The following is a 20,490-nucleotide window of genomic DNA, read 5'->3' on the forward strand; positions in this document are numbered from 1 at the left end:
TGGTACAGAGACTAATTTGTTATAGGAGCTTAGAGAAAGGAAAATAGGATCTAAAATAGACAAGAAGGTTTCATGGAGGAGCATGGAAAGCATGGAGGAGACTAGGCCCTGAAATATGATGAGGCTGTTGAGGAGGGACTCAGACTCCAGAGCTGGATAGGACCTTAATTGTCGTGTACTGTAGCATTCCCTAAAATATGTTCTGTGGAACACTAGTTCTAGAGGATGCTAACAAGGTATTGAAAAAAGGGGTATTAAAGACAAATTTGGGAAGCACTCAGTCAAAATGTTGTTACTGAAAGACTTCTCAGAGCCTTTAAGAGGCTTTGGCTGTGATTCTTAAGGAGGGAGATGCTGTCTGCAGGGTTTCCAAACATAATTTTATAGAACAGCTTCATAACATACTTTGGAAAATATAGTTTATTTCCATTCTCTGATTTTACAGATGAGGAAACCAAGGCCCAGAAGTGATGAAAGACCTGCCTAGCTAGTTAGTATAAGACAGCCCAGTGCAGTAGAAAGAGTATAGATCTGGTGTCAGAAGACTGGCATTTAGGTCCTTACTATCACTTTCTGGCTGTCTGACTTGGGAGGAATTGGCCTCAATTTATTCATCTGTAAAATGGGGATAATAATAACCTGCATCATAGAAAGAGGGTTATAAGAATAAATGGAAGTGAAACTTTTTTGTACGATGATTCATACAAATACTGCCTTATGTGAGAGGATAAGCCAGAATGGAACCAAATTTCTAACTTTTCTATGAATTGGAATTACTAATACCTGTCTCTTGGATGTGACCATTAAATGAGGGATCAAAGTAAACTCACTTTTTGTAAAGTAAGTTCAGTGCAGATACTGTCTTCTGTAGAGCAAATATAAAAAGAAGTTGCTTCTCATTTCAGGAGGAGAACAATAATCACAGCAAAGACAGGCATGAGTGTCCTCATCTTAGCCTTCCCTCAGACTGCCTGGGTGTACTTTATGAATTGTGACTTCTTTATGCCAGTGACTCAAATGCTCTTTGCCTTGGATTTTCATTTTATAGTGGCCAGGGCAGTGAAGAAGGGGAGGTGCTCCTTTATTACTGCTACCATGACCTGGAGGATCCCCAATGGATCTGTGCCTGGCAGACAGCTCTGTGTCAGCACCTGCACCTCACAGGCAAGGTAACACCTTCTCCTATATTCCTTCCTTCACTGGGTCCATCTTGCCTGCCAACCTTGGATTGCAAATGCTGTGCTCATTATAAAAAAGATTCACTGTTGAGTTCTTAAAAGTTAGGGAAATTCTGCTGGGCATTTAAGTAGAATATTAGGCAGCTATTAACATGGTATTTTATAAGAATATTTACTGGCATAAACCAGGAGTCAGCAAACTTTTTCTTGAAGAACCAGATAGTAGATAATTTAAGGTGTTGCACAAAAAACTATTCAGTATTGTTATAGCATGAGAGCAACTATAGATAATAATGTAAAAGAATTGGATGGCTGTGTTTGAATAAAACTATATGCAAAAGCAAGGATAATATGCCGACCCTGGTATAGGGAAATGTTTGTGATATATTAATTGGAAAAACATTTTATAGAACATAGAGGTGTGATTCCAAGTTGCTTCTTAATTTTCTAGAACCTGCCAGGGTCATTTACCAGCTCAGGGTATTGACATTTGCTGTTTCCTTCCTCTCTAGAGTGCTCTTCCCTGCACCTTCACATGGCGCATACCCCACTTCAGATCTCGGCTCACATATTGTCTCCTTAGAGCTGCAGTCTGAAGTAGTCCTCTCCAGATCTTGTCACGTTCTATCCCTTTCTGCTTTTCAAAGGATTTATTACTATCTGAAAGTATAATCTTCATTTATAAGCTTCATGAGGACAGTAACTTTGGGCTTAATTGATGTATTCTCAGTGCTGGAACAGAGCTTAGCATGTAGTAGACCCTCAGTAGATATTTGGAGAATATAGAATGAAGGAATGAATGCATGTTCATGACAAAACCAGAAGTGCATGTATAAACATGGAAGGTTGTGTATACCAAAATGTTAGTAAGGATTATCTAGGCATGTAGGATTATCGATGGTTTTTATTTTCCTAAAATATTCTCTGATTACATTATACACATGCATATGTCTATGTATTTTATATGATTTTCAAAATTTAAATCGAAAGGAAGTGAACTAGTTTCCCCCTGAAACCCCCTCTGGTTATGACACTGTGCTGCCTTGTTTCATCTTTCCCAACATATGACCCAGGTCTGAATTGATCAGTGATATTTTTCACATCCATGTTTTCTAACAGATAATGATTTCATTTACCTCATTCAGTTCATCACCAAGGCCTGCCATTTCCACCTCTTCAAATACTCCTTAATTCCATTCCCTTCTCTCTTCCACACTCACCACTTTAGACCAAACCACCACCCTCTCTTACCCAGTCCATTCAGTAGCTTTCAAATTACTCTTCAGCTTGCCATCCCTACCTGCCACTTAATCCATTCTCCACACAGCCATAATGATCCTAAAAGGTGAATCAAATCACATCACTCCCTCCTCAAACTCTTTCAGTGGCTGCCACTTCCGGTGCATATGGAGGAAATCCAGTGCCTTAAAAATGCCCTTAGGTTCCTGCGTGAGTTGGCCCCTTCTTACCTTTTCTTCTCGTCTGATACTGTTCTTTGCTCATTATACTCCAGCAACATGGTCTTTCAGTTTTTTGGAACCCACCGAGTTCTTTTCTCTCCTTGGGCCTTCTTACAAGCAAACTATCTTCAAGGAACTCTCCTACACCCACTCTGCTGCTCCAGTCTGATTTTTACTCAAGCTTAGTTTTCAATTTTCATGACACTTCCTCAAAGAGACCTTTCCTGTCAATCTAAATTCATTTTTCCCAGTGCACTCTCTCATGGCATCTTGTAATTATTTTTCATAACATTTGTCCATTTGTAACTTTTATTTTAATATCTGTGACCTCCCATAGTCTGTAAGCTCCTAAAGGGGAAAAGCTATATTTTTTTCAACCACTGTATCCCTAATTCCTAGCACAATTCCTGGTGTAAATAAATAAATAATATTTGATACATTCATCACCATTCCTATTCAGAAAACTTCCACACCCTGAAAGATGGATACTCTCACAGTAAACCTGAATGTACAAGGTTTGAAAACAGCCTCTTGGTTTAGAGGCAGATTATTCTTCTTGGCCCAACCCAAGTGCTAAATTAGCAATGAGGGATCTTACCCACAAGGTGGCAGCACTTGCCTAGATCTTGGATATAAATTCCTAGGTGTCAAGGATACATGCCCAGTTTAATGAGTTTTGTGTTTGGAGATTTGGCAAAATATCAGTGCCTAAGTAGGGAAAGAGAAGAACCTGACAGTTGTGGAATTATGGGAAAAAAGCCTCTACTCTATTGCTGTGTATTCCTTATTGCCTCAAAAAATTTGAGGGGATACATTGAAGGCTTTCGAAAGGAAAAGTTATAAGATTGGGAGCTAGTAAGATCTGGTTTTGAATCCCAGATTTACCAGCTATCAGCTATACCACTGGGCAAGTTACTTGATTTCTCTGAGCTTTTGTTTCCTTTTCTGTAAAACGGGGATTATGATATCTGCCTTTCAGGATTATAATGTAATGCTTCTGTCTCATAGCAAGTGCTGAATAAATGCTAATGATTGTTCTTCTCAGTTTCTTACAAGGCCTTCCTCACTAAGGAGCTTTGAAGGATTTCTGTTAGAGAATCCTGGGGGTTCAAAGTCTAGTGCACGAGTTTAGAGCATGCTCTGCCCTAGCTATATAGGGAGCAGATGTGCTTGTCTTCTCTTTGGGTTCTGAGATTAAAATAAATTAGAAAAGAATCTACTAGCCTACCCCAAGAGAGGTACTTAGACATACATACTTCATCCTACCTGCTGTAGTCAGAAACCCTTTTGGAGTGGGTTTTCTGACTCTTACACTGATTGGGCTCTATTTTTCTATGTAGTCCACTATAAGTTGGTAGTGGGGACAGTAGCCTGTGTAGCAGAGATGTCACAGGCTTCCTGCTTCCCTCTCCCATGCCCAGAACTGGCTTCACTAGACTGCAGCACTGTTTCTCAAGGAGTCTGGATGTGACCTGGAACCTTTGTCATGGAACTCTGGAAAACATTTTACAGTACTATACATAGAGGTGTGATTCCAAGCTTCTTAATTTTCTAGAACCTGCTAGGATCATTTACCAGCTCAGGGTATTGACATTTGCTGTTTCCTTCCTCTCTAGAGTGCTCTTCCCTGCACCTTCACATGGCGCATACCCCACTTCAGATCTCGGCTCACATATTGTCTCCTTAGAGCTGCAGTCTGAAGTAATCCTCTCCAGATCTTGTCACGTTCTATCCCTTTCTGCTTTTCAAAGGATTTATTACTATCTGAAAGTATAATCTTCATTTATAAGCTTCATGAGGACAGGAATTTTGGTCTTAATTGATGTATTCTCAGTGCTGGAACAGAGCTTAGCATGTAGTAGACCCTCAGTAGATATTTGGAGAATATAGAATGAAGGAATGAATGCATGTTCATGACAAAACCAGAAGTGCATGTATAAACATGGAAGGTTGTGTATACCAAAATGTTAGTAAGGATTATCTAGGCATGTAGGATTATCGATGGTTTTTATTTTCCTAAAATATTCTCTGATTATATTACACACATGCATATGTTTGTGTCTTTTATGTTCTTTCAAAGTTTAAAATTATATACCACTTCCAATGAGTTGGCATTGGCTTGTGCCATGAATCTTATTTTATATCCATACCCTAAAGAGTTGATCAAGTAGGGCCAGGTGTGATGGTTCATGCCTATAATCCCAGCACTTTGGAAGGCCGAGGCAGGCAGGTCACGAGGTCAGGAGATTGAGACCATCCTGGCTAACACGGTGAAACCCCGTCTCTACTAAAAATATAAAAAATTAGCCGGGCGTGGTGGCGGGCACCTGTAGTCCCAGCTACTTGGGAGGCTGAGGCAGGAGAATGGTGTGAACCTGGGAGGCGGAGCTTGCAGTGAGCCGAGATTGCACCACTGCACTGCAGTCTGGGCGACACAGCGAGACTCTGTCTCAAAAAAAAAAAAAAAAAAAAAGAATTGATCAAGTGAGGCATCAACTGATGTGTCTTCTCTGGGCCCTAAAAAAGGCCAGCCATTAAAAATTTTCAAATTATGAAGTACTGGTATATATCAGTGTTATATGACTAGAACAATATAGGACCTTGAATTAAATCATCTCTTTTTCCAGACAGTGCCATGATGCCACATGTGCTGCCCTTGCTAGCACTTTTCTTTAGAGAGCTCAGTTCCCTTTAAAGATGATCCATCTTTAAACTCATCCACAGGATTTTGTAGTACGAAAACAACCAACTCTGCAGGGCCCCCAGAACATTGCCTCTTAAGGCTGGGGCTTTACCCCAGGCTCTAATGTCCCTTAACCAGGGGAGCATTTCAAAGAGAATATGGGACTTGAGATGCCAAAGAGCCCCAGATATGGATGCACATTCATTTATTCAACAAATCGTATTGAGTGCCTACTATGTGGCAGGCACTGTTCTAGGGGATATGCTGCTGAGCAAAACAGACACACACCCATGTGGAACTTGTATTCCAGTGGATGGTTTGCAGTGGTGGGCTGTCCTCCAAACACCATGCAGAGATACATGCTCATGTATACCCTCTGCCCTCAGATGTACTCTGTGCTTTAGGATTTTGGTAGTATCTCTTCAGCAGTTCTTTTCATTTCTGGTGCTCTTTAGTTTCCTTTTTATTCATATAAAGAAATTAAGATTCAGAGAAGTCAATTAACTTTCTCACAGCTACATGCAAGTGAGTGGCAGAGCTTAATCTTGAGCCTAGATCTGCTGACCTCTGTGGAGGACTCTGTTAAGCTACCTGGATTTAGATTAAGCTCAGAATTCACTTCTTTGGCTGTTGGACTATTGTAGCTCCATAGCAAATGGGGCTTTCCAGGAGTTTTATTCACATTCTCTAGTTCAGCATGCATGAAACAGAATACCTCATCTGAACTGTAGGCTATGCCATTTTAGAAAAATACAGGTATCCAGCTGGGCACGGTCACTTGTGCCTGTAATCCCAGCACTTTGGGAGGCCAAGGCGGGTAGATCACTTGAGGCCAGGAGTTGGAGACCAGCCTGGCCAACATGGCGAAACCCCGTCTCTACTAAAAATACAAACATTAGCCGGGCTTGGTGGCGCATGCCTGTAATCCCAGCTACTCAGGAGGCTGAAGTAGGAGAATCGCTTGAACCCAGGAGGTGGAGGCTGCAGTGAGCCGAGATTGTGCTACTGCACTCCAGCCTGGGCAACAGAGCAAGACTCTGTCTTAAAAAACAAACAGGTATCCATCTCACACCTGTCAGAATGGCTGTTATTAAAAAGTCAAAAAATAACAGATGCTGGTGAGGTTGTAGAGAAAAAGGAATACTTATACACTATAGGTGGGAGTGTAAATTAGCTCAACCGTTGTGGAAGACAATGTGGTAATTCCTCAAAGACCTAAAGACAGAACTATCATTCGACCCAGCAATCCCATTACTGGGTACGTACCCAAAAGAATATAAATTGTTCTGTTATAAAGACACATGTATGCATATGTTCATTGCAGCACCGTTCACCTTAGCAAAGACATGGAATCAACCTAATGCCCATCAGTGATAAACTGGATAAAGAAAATGTGGGAATACTATGCAGCTATAAAAAAGAACAAGATCATGTCTTTTGCAGGGACATGGATGGAGCTGGGAGCCATTATCCTTAGCAAACTAAAGGAAGAGAAAACCAAATACTACATATTTTCACTTATAAGTGGGAGCTAAATGATGAGAACATGTGGACACATAGAGGGGAACAACAGACACTGGGGCCTTTTGGAGGGTGGAGGGTAGAAGGAGGGAGAGGATCAGGAAGCATAACTAAGGGGTACTAAGCTTAATACCTGGGTGGTGAAATAATCTGCACAATAAACCCCCATGACACAGTTTTATCTGCAGAGCAAACCTGCACTTGTATCCCTGGACTTAAAAGTTTAAAATAAAAAAGAAAAACACAGATATCTTTGTCCAGTAACACTTTGGTGTCCTCAGCAGCGTCTCTGCTTTTCCTGTTAAACTCATTGACACACATGAGCCTATTGTTCTTCCCTGGAAAGAACCAAGCTAAGAACAGTCTGTTCTCTTTCTCACCGTCTTGTGTCTCAGATTCGAATTGCTGCAGAAGGAATCAATGGGACAGTTGGTGGAAGCAAATTGGCTACCAGACTTTATGTGGAAGTCATGCTTTCCTTCCCATTGTTTAAGGATGACCTGTGTAAAGATGATTTTAAGGTAAGAGAAAATGAAAATTAAATGGATCTAGAGCCATCTGCTTCTGCCTCTGTGCATGTTATTGAAGAGGAGTTCAAAGTAGAGAAATAAGCAGTGCCAAATAAATACCCTTTCCCCTTTATTTTTTGGGGCTTGGGGAGTTTTTTTGTTTTGTTTTTTGACAGGGTCTTGCTCTGTCACCCAGGCTGGAGTGCAGTGGCGTGATCATGGCTCACTGCAGCCTCAACCTCCCTGGGCTCAGGTGATCCTCCCAGGTAGCTAGGACCATAGGCATGCATCACCATGTCTGGCTAATTTTTTTGTAGAGACGGGGTCTCACTATGTTGCCCAGGCTGGTCTGGAACTCTTGGGTTCAAGCAGTCCTCCCACATCAGCTTCCTATAGTGCTGAGATATGGACGTGAGATACCGCACCTGCCCCCTTTCCCCTTTAAATGTGCTTTTCTCTTTAGGTTACGAGACAGTACAATAGAAGGAGTATGCTCGTCCCCATTCTTCCACTGAGTCACCATATGATTTTGGACCAGCTAGTGCTCTAGACCTCAGTATCCCTTCTTATAAAATAAGGATGTTACAGCTCATGCAATCTGGAACTCCAAATCTTGGACATATTAGCTCACTTGAGAGACCAGCAGCCTGGTCAGCAGATCACTGTGTTTTTAGTAAATCTGGAATTGTAAGATTAACACTTCATACCACATGGGGGAATAAAGTTGTTGCTCTCACAGGTGGGCTGCTTTGTTTGAGTGACTTTATACCTTGTCATAATAAGTGATAAGGTGATGGGAAATGCCTTGCTAGCGTTCATGCTGGCAATGATAGGAAAAGAATGAAAACCGGGTATAGTCACATGTTAGAATTGCTCAGCGGTGTTGCAGTTTTATAATTACATGCTTACACCTAAAGAAACACTTTTTCAGCTTAACATTCCTGCACATGGCAGGTATGCAATAAGTATTTATCAATGTTGAATTATCTGGAACATTCTGGGCCCTAACTAGAGGTTTTTTAAGACTTCAGCTATTGTTATTACAAAACAGACCATCATTCTTATATTGGCACTTGTCTTATACCTGGAGATGGGACAGCAAGACTGTATTCTGTTTTGTTTCTCATTGGCTAGACCAGCAAAGGAGGAGCTCACTGTTTTCCAGAATTGCGTGTTGGTGTATTTGAAGAAATTGTGCCCATGGGGATCAGCCCCAAAAAGATCTCCTACAAGAAGCCTGGTATGCTTGCTTTTAGAAGATCGTGCTTTAATTCACAGGGACAAAACTTAATAGACAAATAAGAAAGCTAGGCACTGTGATCAGCAGCAGTCATGAGTCCTCTCTAAAGCAGCTGTGGGGTGGCTAACACTTGGCTGCATCCAGTGCTTATACTGTTTCTCTGTGGTGCTGTGGGGTTGAAGATTCACCTCTTCGAGTGACCTATCTTATTCTTCTTGGTGATGGTTTATCAATTAGTTGTTTTCTCTTTCCAAAGTCAGCAAGCAGTTTGGGAAGAGTGTAATTATTACTTGTAAACAGTTCATTAGCAGAATAGAGCAAATAGGCCTTTTGCTACAGGAAACAAGTTGCTTTCAACACCACAGCAGTTTTCACTGTGCTCTAGAATGTTCTTTCCCCATCTTCTCCATGGCAAATGGTTGAAAGACATTTGTTTGGCAGGTTTTTGGGGGTTTTATTGTAGTTTTTACTATGAAAAATTTTAAACATTAAAAAAGTAGAGAAAATAATATAGTGAAGTTCTATGTACCTATCATGCAGCTTTAGCAGTTAACTGATTAATGGCCAGCTCTCACCTATTCCCCATCCCTTCTCCCATCTTGGATCATTTTGAAAGCAACCCCAATGTCAGGCCATTTCATTTGTAAATATTTTTAGTAGGTATGTCTAAAAGATAAAAATTTGTTTTAAAAGATGCAAAACGATATCACATCTTAAAACATTTTAACTGATTCCTTAATAAATTACCAAATATCTAGTTGGTTTAGTCACTCAATTCCCGGTTGTCTCATACTTTTTAAGCTTCATTTCTATTAGGATTTAAATAAGGTTCATTCATTGTGATTCATCAGTATGTCTCTTTAAGTGTCTTTCAACCTATAGATTTGTTTCCATCTTTTTTTCCCCCCCTTGCAGTTTATTTTTGAAGGAACTGGATCATTTGACCTTTAGAGTTTCCCATAATCTGGACAATAATAATTGTATTCCCAAGATATATTTCTCTGTCCTCTTTATTTCCTATAAGTTGATCATTAGATTTAGAGTAGTGCTAATAGAAGTATAATGTGAGGTACACAATTTTACATTTTCTAGTAGCCATGTCTTTAAAAGTAAAAAATAGATGAGATTAATTTAAATATGGTTTTCTTAATGCAATATGTCAAAAATATTATTTCAACATGTAATAAATATAAAAAATTATTAGTTTACTTTTTTTCATGCTAAGTCCTTGAGATTCAGTATGTATGTCACCCCTATTACAGCACAAGTGCTTGTCAGCCACATGTGGCTAGTAGCTACTGTATTAACAACTCAGGACTAGAGACTTGATCAGATTCCGATTTGATTTCTTTTTCTCCCGCCACCAAGACTACATAAGCACTGTTTTCTTTGATCAGGAAGCACAAAGGTCTGGTTGACTCCATGGTGTTCATTTTGGAATATGTAAAGATTTGAAAGAAGTCTAAGAGTGAAGCTAGGGGGAAATGGGATTAGGATACAGGCATCTGGGAAAGAGACTCATGCATGGGGAGATGAGGGCCAGAAAGAGCTGTTGTCTGCTTACTGTTCCCATCTTAGCAGGAGGCAGTATGACTACAAACAGCTTTTCCTGGGCACTGCAGGACATTGCAGGCAGAGAGTGGGCTCTAGGCAGTGCTGTCTTGTTTTCACTTGAAGGAAGTTTAAAGGGACCTCTTTTTCTTTTTTTGAGACAGTCTTGCTCTGTTGCCCGGGCTGGAGTGCAGTGGCGTGATTTCAGCTCACTGTAACCTTTTCCCCCGGGGTTCAAGCGATTCTCCTGCCTCAGCTTCCCAAGTTGCTGGGATTACAAGTGTGCGCCACCACACCCGAGTAATTTTTGTATTTTTAGTAGAGATGGGGTTTTGCCACACTGGCCAGGCTGGTCTCAAACTCCTGACCTCAAGTGATCTGCCCACCTCAGCCTCACAAAGTGCTGGGATTATAGGCATCAGCCACCGCACCTGGTAAAGGGACGTCTTTTAAACACATCCATGCTGGTCACTGTCCAAACAATCGTTCTCAGGGCCAGTAGAGCAACTGCAATCATAGCAGCAGCAGGGAACAGGTTTGGTTTCCTGTGGCTTCCTGCAGGTAGAAGTCTTAGCACATATCCATGCTTTTCATCCCATGTTTGTTTGTTTGAGATGGAGTCTCACTCTGTTGCTCAGGCTGGGGTGCAGTGGCGCAATCTCAGCTCACTGCAACCTCTGCCTCCCGGGTTGAAGAGATTCTCCTGCCTCAGCCTCCGGAGTAGCTGGGACTACAGGCATGTGCCACCATGCCCAGCTAATTTTTTTTTGTATTTTTAGTAGACGGGGTTTCGCCATGTTGGCCAGTTTGATCTGCAACTCCTGACCTCAAGTGATTCACCTGCCTCAGCTTCCCAAAGTGCTGGGATTATAGGCGAGAGCTGCCTCGCCCACGCCTGGCCTTTTTTTGAGACGGAGTCTCACTCTGTTGCCCAGGCTGGAATGCTCACTACAACCTCTGCCTCCCAGTTTTGTGTAGTTCTCCTGCCTCAGCCTACTGAGTAGCTGGGAGCTAAAGGAATGTACCACCACACCTGGCTAATTTTTGTATTTTTAGTAGAGACGGGGTTTCACAATGTTAGCCAGGCTGGTCTTGAACTCCTGACCTCAGGTGATCCGCCTGCCTCAGCTTCCCAAAGCATTAGGATTACAGGTGTGAGCCACCATGCCTGGCCTACGTCCCATGTTTGAATCTCCCTTTTCACCCCACTCTTTTTGTATCCATGTAATTGTGTGACAGTACCTTATATAGAATCTGGCCTTACTACATTCTTTTTACAACCATAAGTCAGGCAGGTAGCAATCCAGATTCCTTGGCCTGGCTCTGGGCCCTCATCTCTCCTTGGTGTGGAGTAGTTTCATTGGTTGTTGGGGTTCCTCTCTGAGGGGAATGAGGCTCCTTTGGTGCTGTAAAGCTTTATCATGAGTGGTAGGTAACTGAGTCACCAGAGCCCCTGCCCATGAGGCATGGCTACCTCATAATGCAGATTCACCAAAAGTTCCTCACAATCTACTGAGATTTCTGGACCCTCAAAGATAGGGGAATATTTCTATCCTAGAGAGTTACAAGGCAAAGAGCCCCAGGAGACTGAGGTTCTCTCCTATTAGTCCCTTTGTATATATATTTTTTGAGACAGGGTCTTGCTCTATTGCCCAGGCTGGAGTACAGTGGTGTGATCATAGCTCACTGAGGCCTTGATCTCTTGGGCTCAAGGGGTCCTCCTGCATCAGCCTCCAAAGTAGCTAAGACTATAGGCACACACTACCATGGCCAGCTAATTTTTAAAATTTTTTTGTAGAGACAGAGTCTCGCTATGTTCCCCAGGCTTCCCCTTGTATTTTAATACTTACCCATCTTCTAGCTTTCCTGTCTTTCTCCTTTACTTTCTTTCTCATATGTCGTTTCTGTTGTCCACCCCTCTTGCCCTTTTCTCTTTTACTCATGCACACACACTTAGACACATTCTTCTTGCCCCTTTGCATTAAAAATGTATCTATTCCAACTTTATTCCATAACTTTTTGCTCACACCTGCCTGTGGGTTCTTAGCCTTCAACGTGGGTTCGACCTTAATATAGAACAGTTTACAAAGCCTGTAGTCAGCCACATACTTGCCCAGCTCCTCCATGTACAGTGACAATAGAGCAGTGGCCATTTCCTGACCTACCAGTGACCATACAATGGACCAGCAAATTCACATGGCAATTTAGATCCCAGTTGCCTGGTTTTTATCACTAGGGTTAGGCCAAGTATGAGGATGCAAAATTCTTTGACTAGTTATTTCTGAACTACCAGGTCTCCATTGCCCTCATTTTAGGAAGAGGGAGATTGAGGATACCTGGAATTACTGGAATTACTAAGTTATTTCATCATGATCATCAAGTGTTCTTTTCAGACAGTTGTAATTATGAAGAGAAGAGGTTTGGGTGGAAAGAAACAAAGCAACACATAAGTCAGGCTGGGTGAGTCATGATTGGGTTTTGGTTTTTTTTGTCTTTGTTTTAATATAATTTTTTTGGTTTGGTTTTAGGAATCCATTTATCCCCAGGTGAATTTCATAAAGAAGTAGAAAAGTTTTTATCTCAGGCAAATCAAGAACAAAATGATACTATCCTTCTTGATTGCAGAAACTTCTATGAAAGCAAAATAGTAAGTAAAAGCCAGAATTGAGTTCTCTGAATTGGTAGATCTCCCCATTCCCACAGTGTGGTATATTTCCCAAGGGGACCTTGTGTGTGCCCACCTGTGGCCACATGGATCTCCTCCCAGTACTGGCAGCTTCAGAGAAAACCCAAGTCCTAAAACTCAGAAATCTGGTGAGAGAGTCTAAGAAAATATGAATTAAAGGCATCTAGGCACCTAATATACTTTGTGACTCCCATGAGCCTGCCTTTGACATGTATCAAGGATCTTGCAAAGTTGCCTTTGGGCAGCCTCTCCAGTTCCCCTTAGGACCCTGGGAAGGTGACCCACAGCCCACAGCCTCGGTTTTAAGTTGAGATCTTGAAGTTGAAAGGTCAGAGTGGGGATGAGATTAGCAACTGGCAGGGGCTTCTTTGCTAAGTAGGGTTTGTTGGGTACAAAAAGAACCTTTGTTCCTACCAGGTATGTTTTTCTGATAATTTTCCTTTTGTTGCTCCTATGTTACAGGGACGATTCCAAGGCTGCTTAGCCCCAGACATCAGGAAATTCAGTTACTTCCCTAGCTACGTTGACAAAAATCTAGAACTTTTCAGAGAGAAGAGAGTGCTGATGTACTGCACCGGGGGCATCCGTTGTGAGCGGGGTTCAGCCTACCTCAAAGCCAAGGTGAGCCACCACCCCGGGGCACTGTGGGCATGGCAGTGAAGGAGGCAGCTCCACCAGCAGCTTACGTGGAGCTGTCCGCTGCCCCCAGTACTCCCCACCCCCAGGCAGCCAAAGCATGCCTTCACCCCTCATATGGCTCCAGCATGGAGTTCGTAAGTACAAAATCTGAGGGTCTTTAATCTCAAGATATGAAAAACACTTAACAGTCATAGAGACTCATCAGATGTAAAAGGGAGAGATTAGTTAACATCTCCCTTTTCCTGATCCTTTTGCTTGATCCTGAGAAGAGCAAATTCAGTAACATTACATGTCCCAACAGGTGTCTTCCTATATTTAGGGGGCAGCAAAAATAGTTGGGCTTCCCAGGATCTAGAGGGTGAAGGCCCTGCCTGCTGTCATCACCCATCCCCCTAGGAGGCAAGATCTGGCCAGTTGGTGCCTTGACCCCTTGGTCAGCAATTCCTCAGTGTCCCGCAGTGGGAGCCAGGAGCCCCTGACTGATAGCAGCGGCCATGAGTCCTCTACATCAGCACTCCTCGCCATGCGCCGCTCTTCCGTGAGCATCTTAACAGGTCTCTGCTGGCTCTTCAGATTTCCTGTTGTTTTTCCACACCTAGGGAGTGTGCAAGGAGGTGTTCCAGCTCAAGGGTGGCATCCACAAGTACCTGGAAGAGTTTCCTGATGGCTTTTACAAAGGGAAGTTGTTTGTTTTTGATGAACGCTATGCTCTGTCCTACAACAGTGATGTGGTGTCAGGTAGGTCAGCACAGGCTCAGAGCCCAAACTGAAATGAAGCACATTGTCAGTTCACCATTCTAGAAAAATGACACAGGGAAGACAGGCCAGTGCTCATTACTGAGCACTGAATAAGCAGGGAAAATAAGTACATTGTGCCACCATTTTCCCAGCTGTGGAGCTGAGAGAACCCTAGCCCAGGAGTCAGGAGGCCTGGGTTGGGATCCTGGCTTCACCATTGCTAGCTGGACAAGCCCATTAACATGGGGATCATCTCACCTGCCCTGCCTGCCTGTCTACCTGCCAAGAGCTGTACTACTGGGCTAATTCAGGGCTCTTAACCTGGAATTGGTACATAGATTTCAGGGATTCTGCGAATTTGGATGGAAAAATAATTGTATCTTTGTTTTCAATAACACCTCACTAAAATGAAGCTTTTCCTTTAGTTATGAATGTAGGCAACAAAGTACCAGTTGTATTAATGTACCTGTGACTTTGTCTTCAGTAGGATTCACAATACTTTCATATCATGTTCCAGTTGCCTCAGATATCTCAAAATAGTATTTATACTCATCACTGCTTCAAAATGAAAATAGTTATTAGGCCCACCACTAAGAGTTGATACATAATGTGTTAATAAATGGCACGTCTTATTATATATTACAGATTTTGAAAAAGACTTTGATATTTTGTATTTCTGTATAGTTGGTTTCCTTTGTAATCTTACATATTTTATGCATTTAAAAATATTTTTCTAGGTCAGGCACAGAGGCTCATGCCTGTAATCCCATCACTTTTGGAGGCCAAGGTAGGAGGATCACTTGAGCCCTGGAGTTTGAGACCAGCCTGGGCAACATAACTCACTATGTCTCTACAAAAACTTTTTTAAATTAGCTGAGCATGGTGGTGTGTACCAGATACTCAGGAGGCTGAGGCAGGAGGATTGCTTGAGCTTGGGAGGTTGAGGTTGCAGTGAGTTTAAATCATGCCACTGTACTCCAGCCTGGGTGACACAGCAAGACCCTGTCTCAAAAAAGTTTTTCTAGGCCAGGATCTATAGTCTTCACCAGACTACCAAGTAAATCCATAGCACACATGATTTTAGGAACTCGTAGCTCTCTGTGGACCCAGGTGGCATGCACATTTGAGTAAGATTTGCGTTTGATTGTCCTCTCCTACTTTCTTGGTCTTATTTTCATTTTAGTGGTTTTGAGTTGTCTCTTATTGATCACTACTTCGATCTGTTTTGGAGCTAGATGGAGTATAAATTCTAAACAAGTAGAAAGAGTAGATTTGATTTTACAGAGGTTATATTGGCTGGACTCGATGGGTACCTGCGTGTGAGTATGAAGGAGAGAGAGAAGGCTCAGAGGTAGCTTAGATAAGCAAGGTAAGGAAAAGTGAGGAAGAATGATGTTATCAATAGTAACAGGAGGTCATCAGGGAAAAACAGGTGAAGAAGATGGTGTGAGTTTTAGGAATCAGATGGTCAAGTGTCCTAGCAACAGCAGGAGAGACGCAGGCCTCGGAGAGAGGGGTATGGACTGCACATGTTCACTGTAGGTGGGTTATCGCCTGTATTTAGGTGTGTTGTCCCCACTGGAAAAGGGAACAATCAAAGAGGAAAAGACCACTTAACAAGGGGGTTGGGAGGTAGTTGGCCAGCTTTGGAATAGCTGGTGAGAGAGGGAAACTTTCATTACCATCGAGTTACCACCTGTTCTCTAGATGGAAAAAAGAAAAAAAAGTCAGTAAATACTGGAAGCAGACAGTTACGAGAAGTCACCCCCACAAAAAAATAAGCTGGGTGGTGGGGGTGGTGGTTAGTTGTTGCTGCTAGAAGACAGAAGACTTACTATTTGGAAACCTTCCCCGGGTTCCACAGGATCTACGAGATTCTAGTCAGCAAAGGGAGCAATGCCTGTCCACATGTGTGTGAATGCATGTGTTTATAATGATGGCTTTTCCTTCCTCCTCAGAGTGTTCATACTGTGGAGCCCACTGGGACCAGTATAAACTCTGCTCTACTCCCCAGTGCCGCCAGCTCGTTTTGACCTGCACTGCCTGTCAAGGACAAGGATTCACAGCCTGTTGTGTCACATGTCAAGACAAAGGGAGCAGGAAAGTTTCAGGCCCTATGCAAGACAGCTTTAAAGAGGAATGCGAGTGCACAGCCCGACGGCCACGCATACCTAGGGAACTCTTGCAGCATGTGCGACAGCCTGTGAGCCCAGAGCCAGGACCTGATGCTGATGAGGATGGGCCAGTGCTTATGTGAGCAGCACCTTTGGCATTTTCCCAGGCCCTCGGTAAAAGTAGGTTTGGGGTGACTTACAGAGAAGAAAGCATGGCAAGACTGCAGAAACAGAGAAATCGGGAACTTCAGTTCTGGCCACTGCCACCGTGGCAGCCGTCTACACTTCACAGCGGGAGGGGAGGAGTCACGTTGTCTACCACTTACCTGAGACATTCTGATTTGGATGATGCTAGAGCACAGAAAATAGGTGAGCTGCATGGGATCCCAAAGCTGCTGAGGGATAGAGCCTGAGCCTGGTGGCCACAGCATATGCCCTTTCTGTGCCATGCAGCTGGGGCTGTTAGTAGTCATTGCCCTTGTCAGCAGACCTTCTACCCTGGTGGCAAATACGTGAAAGCTGTGGCCCTGGGAGTGGCCTCCTAAAACAAGCCACTTAGGTCATCTGCCATCTACCCTTAACCTCTGTCTCTCGCCTGAGGGGAATCTGCAAGCTGTGCATTGGGCTTACCTCCTGCTTTTGTAGAAATAACCATCCTTTGGTATACATGGAGGATAGTTCCAGAACGCCTGAGTATACAAAAACCCAATGCATACTCAAGTCCCACAGTGGGCCCTACAGAACCCATGTATGTGATAAATCAGCCCTCCATGTATGCAGGTTTCGCCCCCTGCCAGTACTGTATTTTCAACCTGTATGGTTGAAAAAAATCCATATATAAGTGCAGCCATGCAGTTCAAACCCATATTGTTCAAGGGTCAACTGTATAGTTTATTGAACAGCCACACCCATTCCTTTACACATGATCTATGGCAGAGTTGAATAGTTGCAACAGACACTATGTGGCCTGCAAAATCGGAAATATTTACTGTCTGGCCTTTTACAGAAAAGTTTGCCAGCCCCTGATCTAGACCAGCAGCTCATCTGATAGAGGCAGAGGTGGCCTTAAAGATGTGGCCTTCTTCCTTTTCTGTTGGTTTGGTTTCGTTTCTGTGAGAGATTTCCTCTAATAGCTCTGCTTTCCCCAGCACTTACTCTCTGAGCTTTTAAATGTTCTCTCTGGGAGCTTCATATAAGCTCGGTGACATTTGAGCCACAGTTTTTAGATCAGCACCTGGAATACATGACACATTCTTACTGAGGTCATCCAGCAGTGCCATGGTGGCTGCCCAGTCTTCTGGCCAGTGTGCCAGGCACATGTCCCTGTCACACAGGTTCCAAGAAACACATACGCAGCCATACATAGACCAACAGATTTAATATTATATTGCAGTTTTCAGCAATGCAGAATGCAGCTGCAATTGTGTTTTAAGGAGAAGCCAAGTGGGGATGGTTGTCCCTGCAACATGGTGCCACTCCTGGGCCATGTGCAGCCTCAGTGGACACTCTTCCATAGTGCTGAGGCCCTGGCCCCGCCTCCAGTTACCCTGTACTGCCCACTGCCTTACAGTTCAGTGCGCAGGCCTTCACCTTTTCATCACCAGCCTCTCTGCTCAGTGCTCTGGAGTTCTTGACCTTGTCCTTTATCATGAGATTTGCTGAAATCACTAATGAAAATAACTCCCAAAAGCAACAAACAAAAATATTAGTTTAACTGGCACTGTGGTATATTAAAAGGCACAAGGGCATTGTGGCTTAACACTTTTGCTGGATCCCAAGAGACGCACATGATGTTAAAAAGAGATCTGGCAGCAGTACTAATACTACATTTCAGTATAATCATCTTGGGGTGGTTTGGCCAGGATTTCCCAATTCCTTGATATCTGGAGTTTCTTCACCATTGTCCTTGCATCCTGCAGAGGCTTAATATACAGGCGTAAGGTCAGCAGCAATTTGTCTAATAAGTGATGAGATCAGTAGCTGAAGTTTCTAAGCTGGGCCATTACTAAATACCATAGCCATGTTGATCTGGAAATTTATCCCTCTAGTGTCTTACCTCACATAAGCCATTTGCCCACTGTGCAATATAGAAAGGTGTTTTCAAGTATTTGGCCGTAGATTTTCACATCCATCATAAGGTTGGCATTCAATAAGGAAAAAGTTCTAACTCTAGTATTAAATTGTACATAAATCCCAAATGTTCTTAAAGAACACTCAGGGACATGTTTGTTGCCTGGGATTGGTAATGAAAGGTTGGTTTTTGAAACTTGAAATTTCACCATTGGTTTTTTTCCTATTATTTCTGCGTATCCAGCAAAAGGAATCTCATGTTGACTCCTGGCAGAGTTCGGTGGCTTCAGTCTGTCTATCTGTCCTGAGGGGAAAATTGTGTTCTGGATCCAGTAATCAATTTGGCAACTTTAATCTTGAGGTTTTCAAAATTCCAAGGAGGGTTAATAAAGAATGATAATCAGTTTTATTTGCTAATAGCTAAGACAAATTTGTAATAAAGTGTTTTATAATACTTCAAAAGCATGTGGAAGAGTGTGCCGTTTCTGTGTCACACATTTTAAATGCACTTGAAACACCACACAGCAAGGCCATTGAAACTGGGCTCCTGGGGCTAAGTCGCTGCTGCCGGAACATCATCTTCAGTAAGATCTGCTGGTTTGGGGGCTTCTAGTTTTTAAATAATAACCAGACTCAACTTCTGTGACTAAAGAAAAACTTCACATTAACGGTATTTTATAAAATTTTCAACTACAACCACTAGTCAACCTAAAACCTTAGTGCATAAAGAACTGAACCACAAAAGGGTTTCGTGCTGCCAGCATTTTGCCTTCTGGTTTCCCCTGCAGAGCACAGGTCATCAATAGAACACATCCAGTTCAAAGGCATGGTCTCCACCGCCACACACTAGACACCACTCCGGCACTTGGGAATGATGGGCCCAGTCAGGTCCGCAAGCCTCCTCTTCCTCACTGGAAAGGAATGGAGATAAGATATAAGGCACTTTTCCCTGTAGACCAGGGACCAGCACTGTTGCTGAGAAAGCACTGTGAAACCTCGCACTGATTGGTTTGTTAACAGAGTCTGAAGTCTGTTGTTTTGAAAGGACAGTATGTGTGAGTTGTACAACAGCCCTCCAGTCTGTCAGTGTTCATTGATGAGGGTCTGTGGTAGTGGAAATTCATTCATAGATATCTGCTAAGTGGCTGACCACACAGTCCCACGTTATAAGTCGGCTATTTTCTTTGCTTACAGAAGCTCCAGTTGAAGATCTTTACTCCGGGGTTCAGATAAGAGTTAAAAGTTTAGTCAGTCTTCTTAATGAGATTAGGGTCTTAACCAGGTGGAAACATTTCCCCCAGCTATGTCTGGGAGCTCCTGGCCTACCTCCTGCCTATATAAACGAGAGTTTCCACCCGAAAGATTACCCTGCAGTATCTGTATCCCCTTATGTTTAACCTTGCCATTTTCCCCGGGGGCAAGACAGTTATGCTCAACACTGTTCAAGTGACAAAGTAGTTAGATGCCATGAAGAGGAAGGCACTAGCCAGGAGGTTGCAGGCTGGAGACGTTAGCTTAGAGGATGATGAAGATGCAGGGAGGGGCAGGAGGGGCTCTGTTTGTTGTAACAAGGGAGAGTGTTTTGAAATTAATTGTAGTGTCTGCAGATAAGACCAAGCAGCAAGCTCTATCAGCCACAAGAGAAAGGTCAAAGAGGTCTGTAGAGCCAGTAGGTGGCAGTCGAGAGGCCTGCTGGTGTTGGCAGAGACACGAAGCTATGGTGGAGGGAAAAAAAGTCCGTCTATACTTAGATGTCTTCAGGTTCCCGAGCTGAGGCGGTAGACCTGCAGCCACCAGATCGATGAATACGAGCTGCAACAAAAACCGAATCAGCTTGTGCATGACACTGGCCATACAAAGCAGACCCACAAGGGAGTGGGGCCAGCCCAGTTCCTTAGATGATCAGAATGTCCAACTTCTTGGGGGTAGATGTGAGGGGACAAAAACCAAAACCCAAAGAGCACAAGAGGTTTGCTCAACGTGACCAAAGAGTTTACATGAACCAGACTTTTAAGCATCTCCATAGTAGCTGTGCAGGCATGCCCACCAGGGCCATCCTCATTGCCTCATCGGAGCCCCTCCAACGCTGCTGGAATGTTAG

The 20,490-nt window shown here is 43.1% G+C and overlaps 2 protein-coding genes across 3 annotated transcripts in view; one reads left to right on the plus strand and one right to left on the minus strand.

Moving 5' to 3' along the window:
* Nucleotides 1–18,851, plus strand: part of TSTD2 (thiosulfate sulfurtransferase like domain containing 2) — a 33,328-nt gene extending 14,477 nt beyond the window's left edge. The window contains exons 4-11 of one of the 2 annotated variants that reach the window (XM_054658340.2): nt 1,049–1,169; nt 7,238–7,363; nt 8,486–8,591; nt 12,671–12,789; nt 13,291–13,449; nt 14,067–14,205; nt 14,943–14,992; nt 16,164–18,851. In XM_054658340.2, coding sequence (XP_054514315.1) covers nt 1,049–1,169; nt 7,238–7,363; nt 8,486–8,591; nt 12,671–12,789; nt 13,291–13,449; nt 14,067–14,205; nt 14,943–14,992; nt 16,164–16,238 — 895 coding nt within the window. In that variant the 3' untranslated portion in view covers nt 16,239–18,851. The remainder of the gene's footprint in view (nt 1–1,048; nt 1,170–7,237; nt 7,364–8,485; nt 8,592–12,670; nt 12,790–13,290; nt 13,450–14,066; nt 14,206–14,942; nt 14,993–16,163) is intronic. The other variant, XM_520137.7, reaches the window with a different exon arrangement.
* Nucleotides 17,679–20,490, minus strand: part of TMOD1 (tropomodulin 1) — a 100,087-nt gene continuing 97,275 nt past the window's right edge. Inside the window, exon 10 of the mRNA XM_003312195.5 lies at nt 17,679–19,300. Within this exon, the coding sequence (XP_003312243.2) occupies nt 19,236–19,300 (65 nt within the window). The 3' untranslated portion in view covers nt 17,679–19,235. The remainder of the gene's footprint in view (nt 19,301–20,490) is intronic.

The sequence above is a fragment of the Pan troglodytes genome, chromosome 11 (genome assembly GCF_028858775.2).
Source record: "Pan troglodytes isolate AG18354 chromosome 11, NHGRI_mPanTro3-v2.0_pri, whole genome shotgun sequence".
Taxonomy (NCBI): domain Eukaryota; kingdom Metazoa; phylum Chordata; class Mammalia; order Primates; family Hominidae; genus Pan; species Pan troglodytes.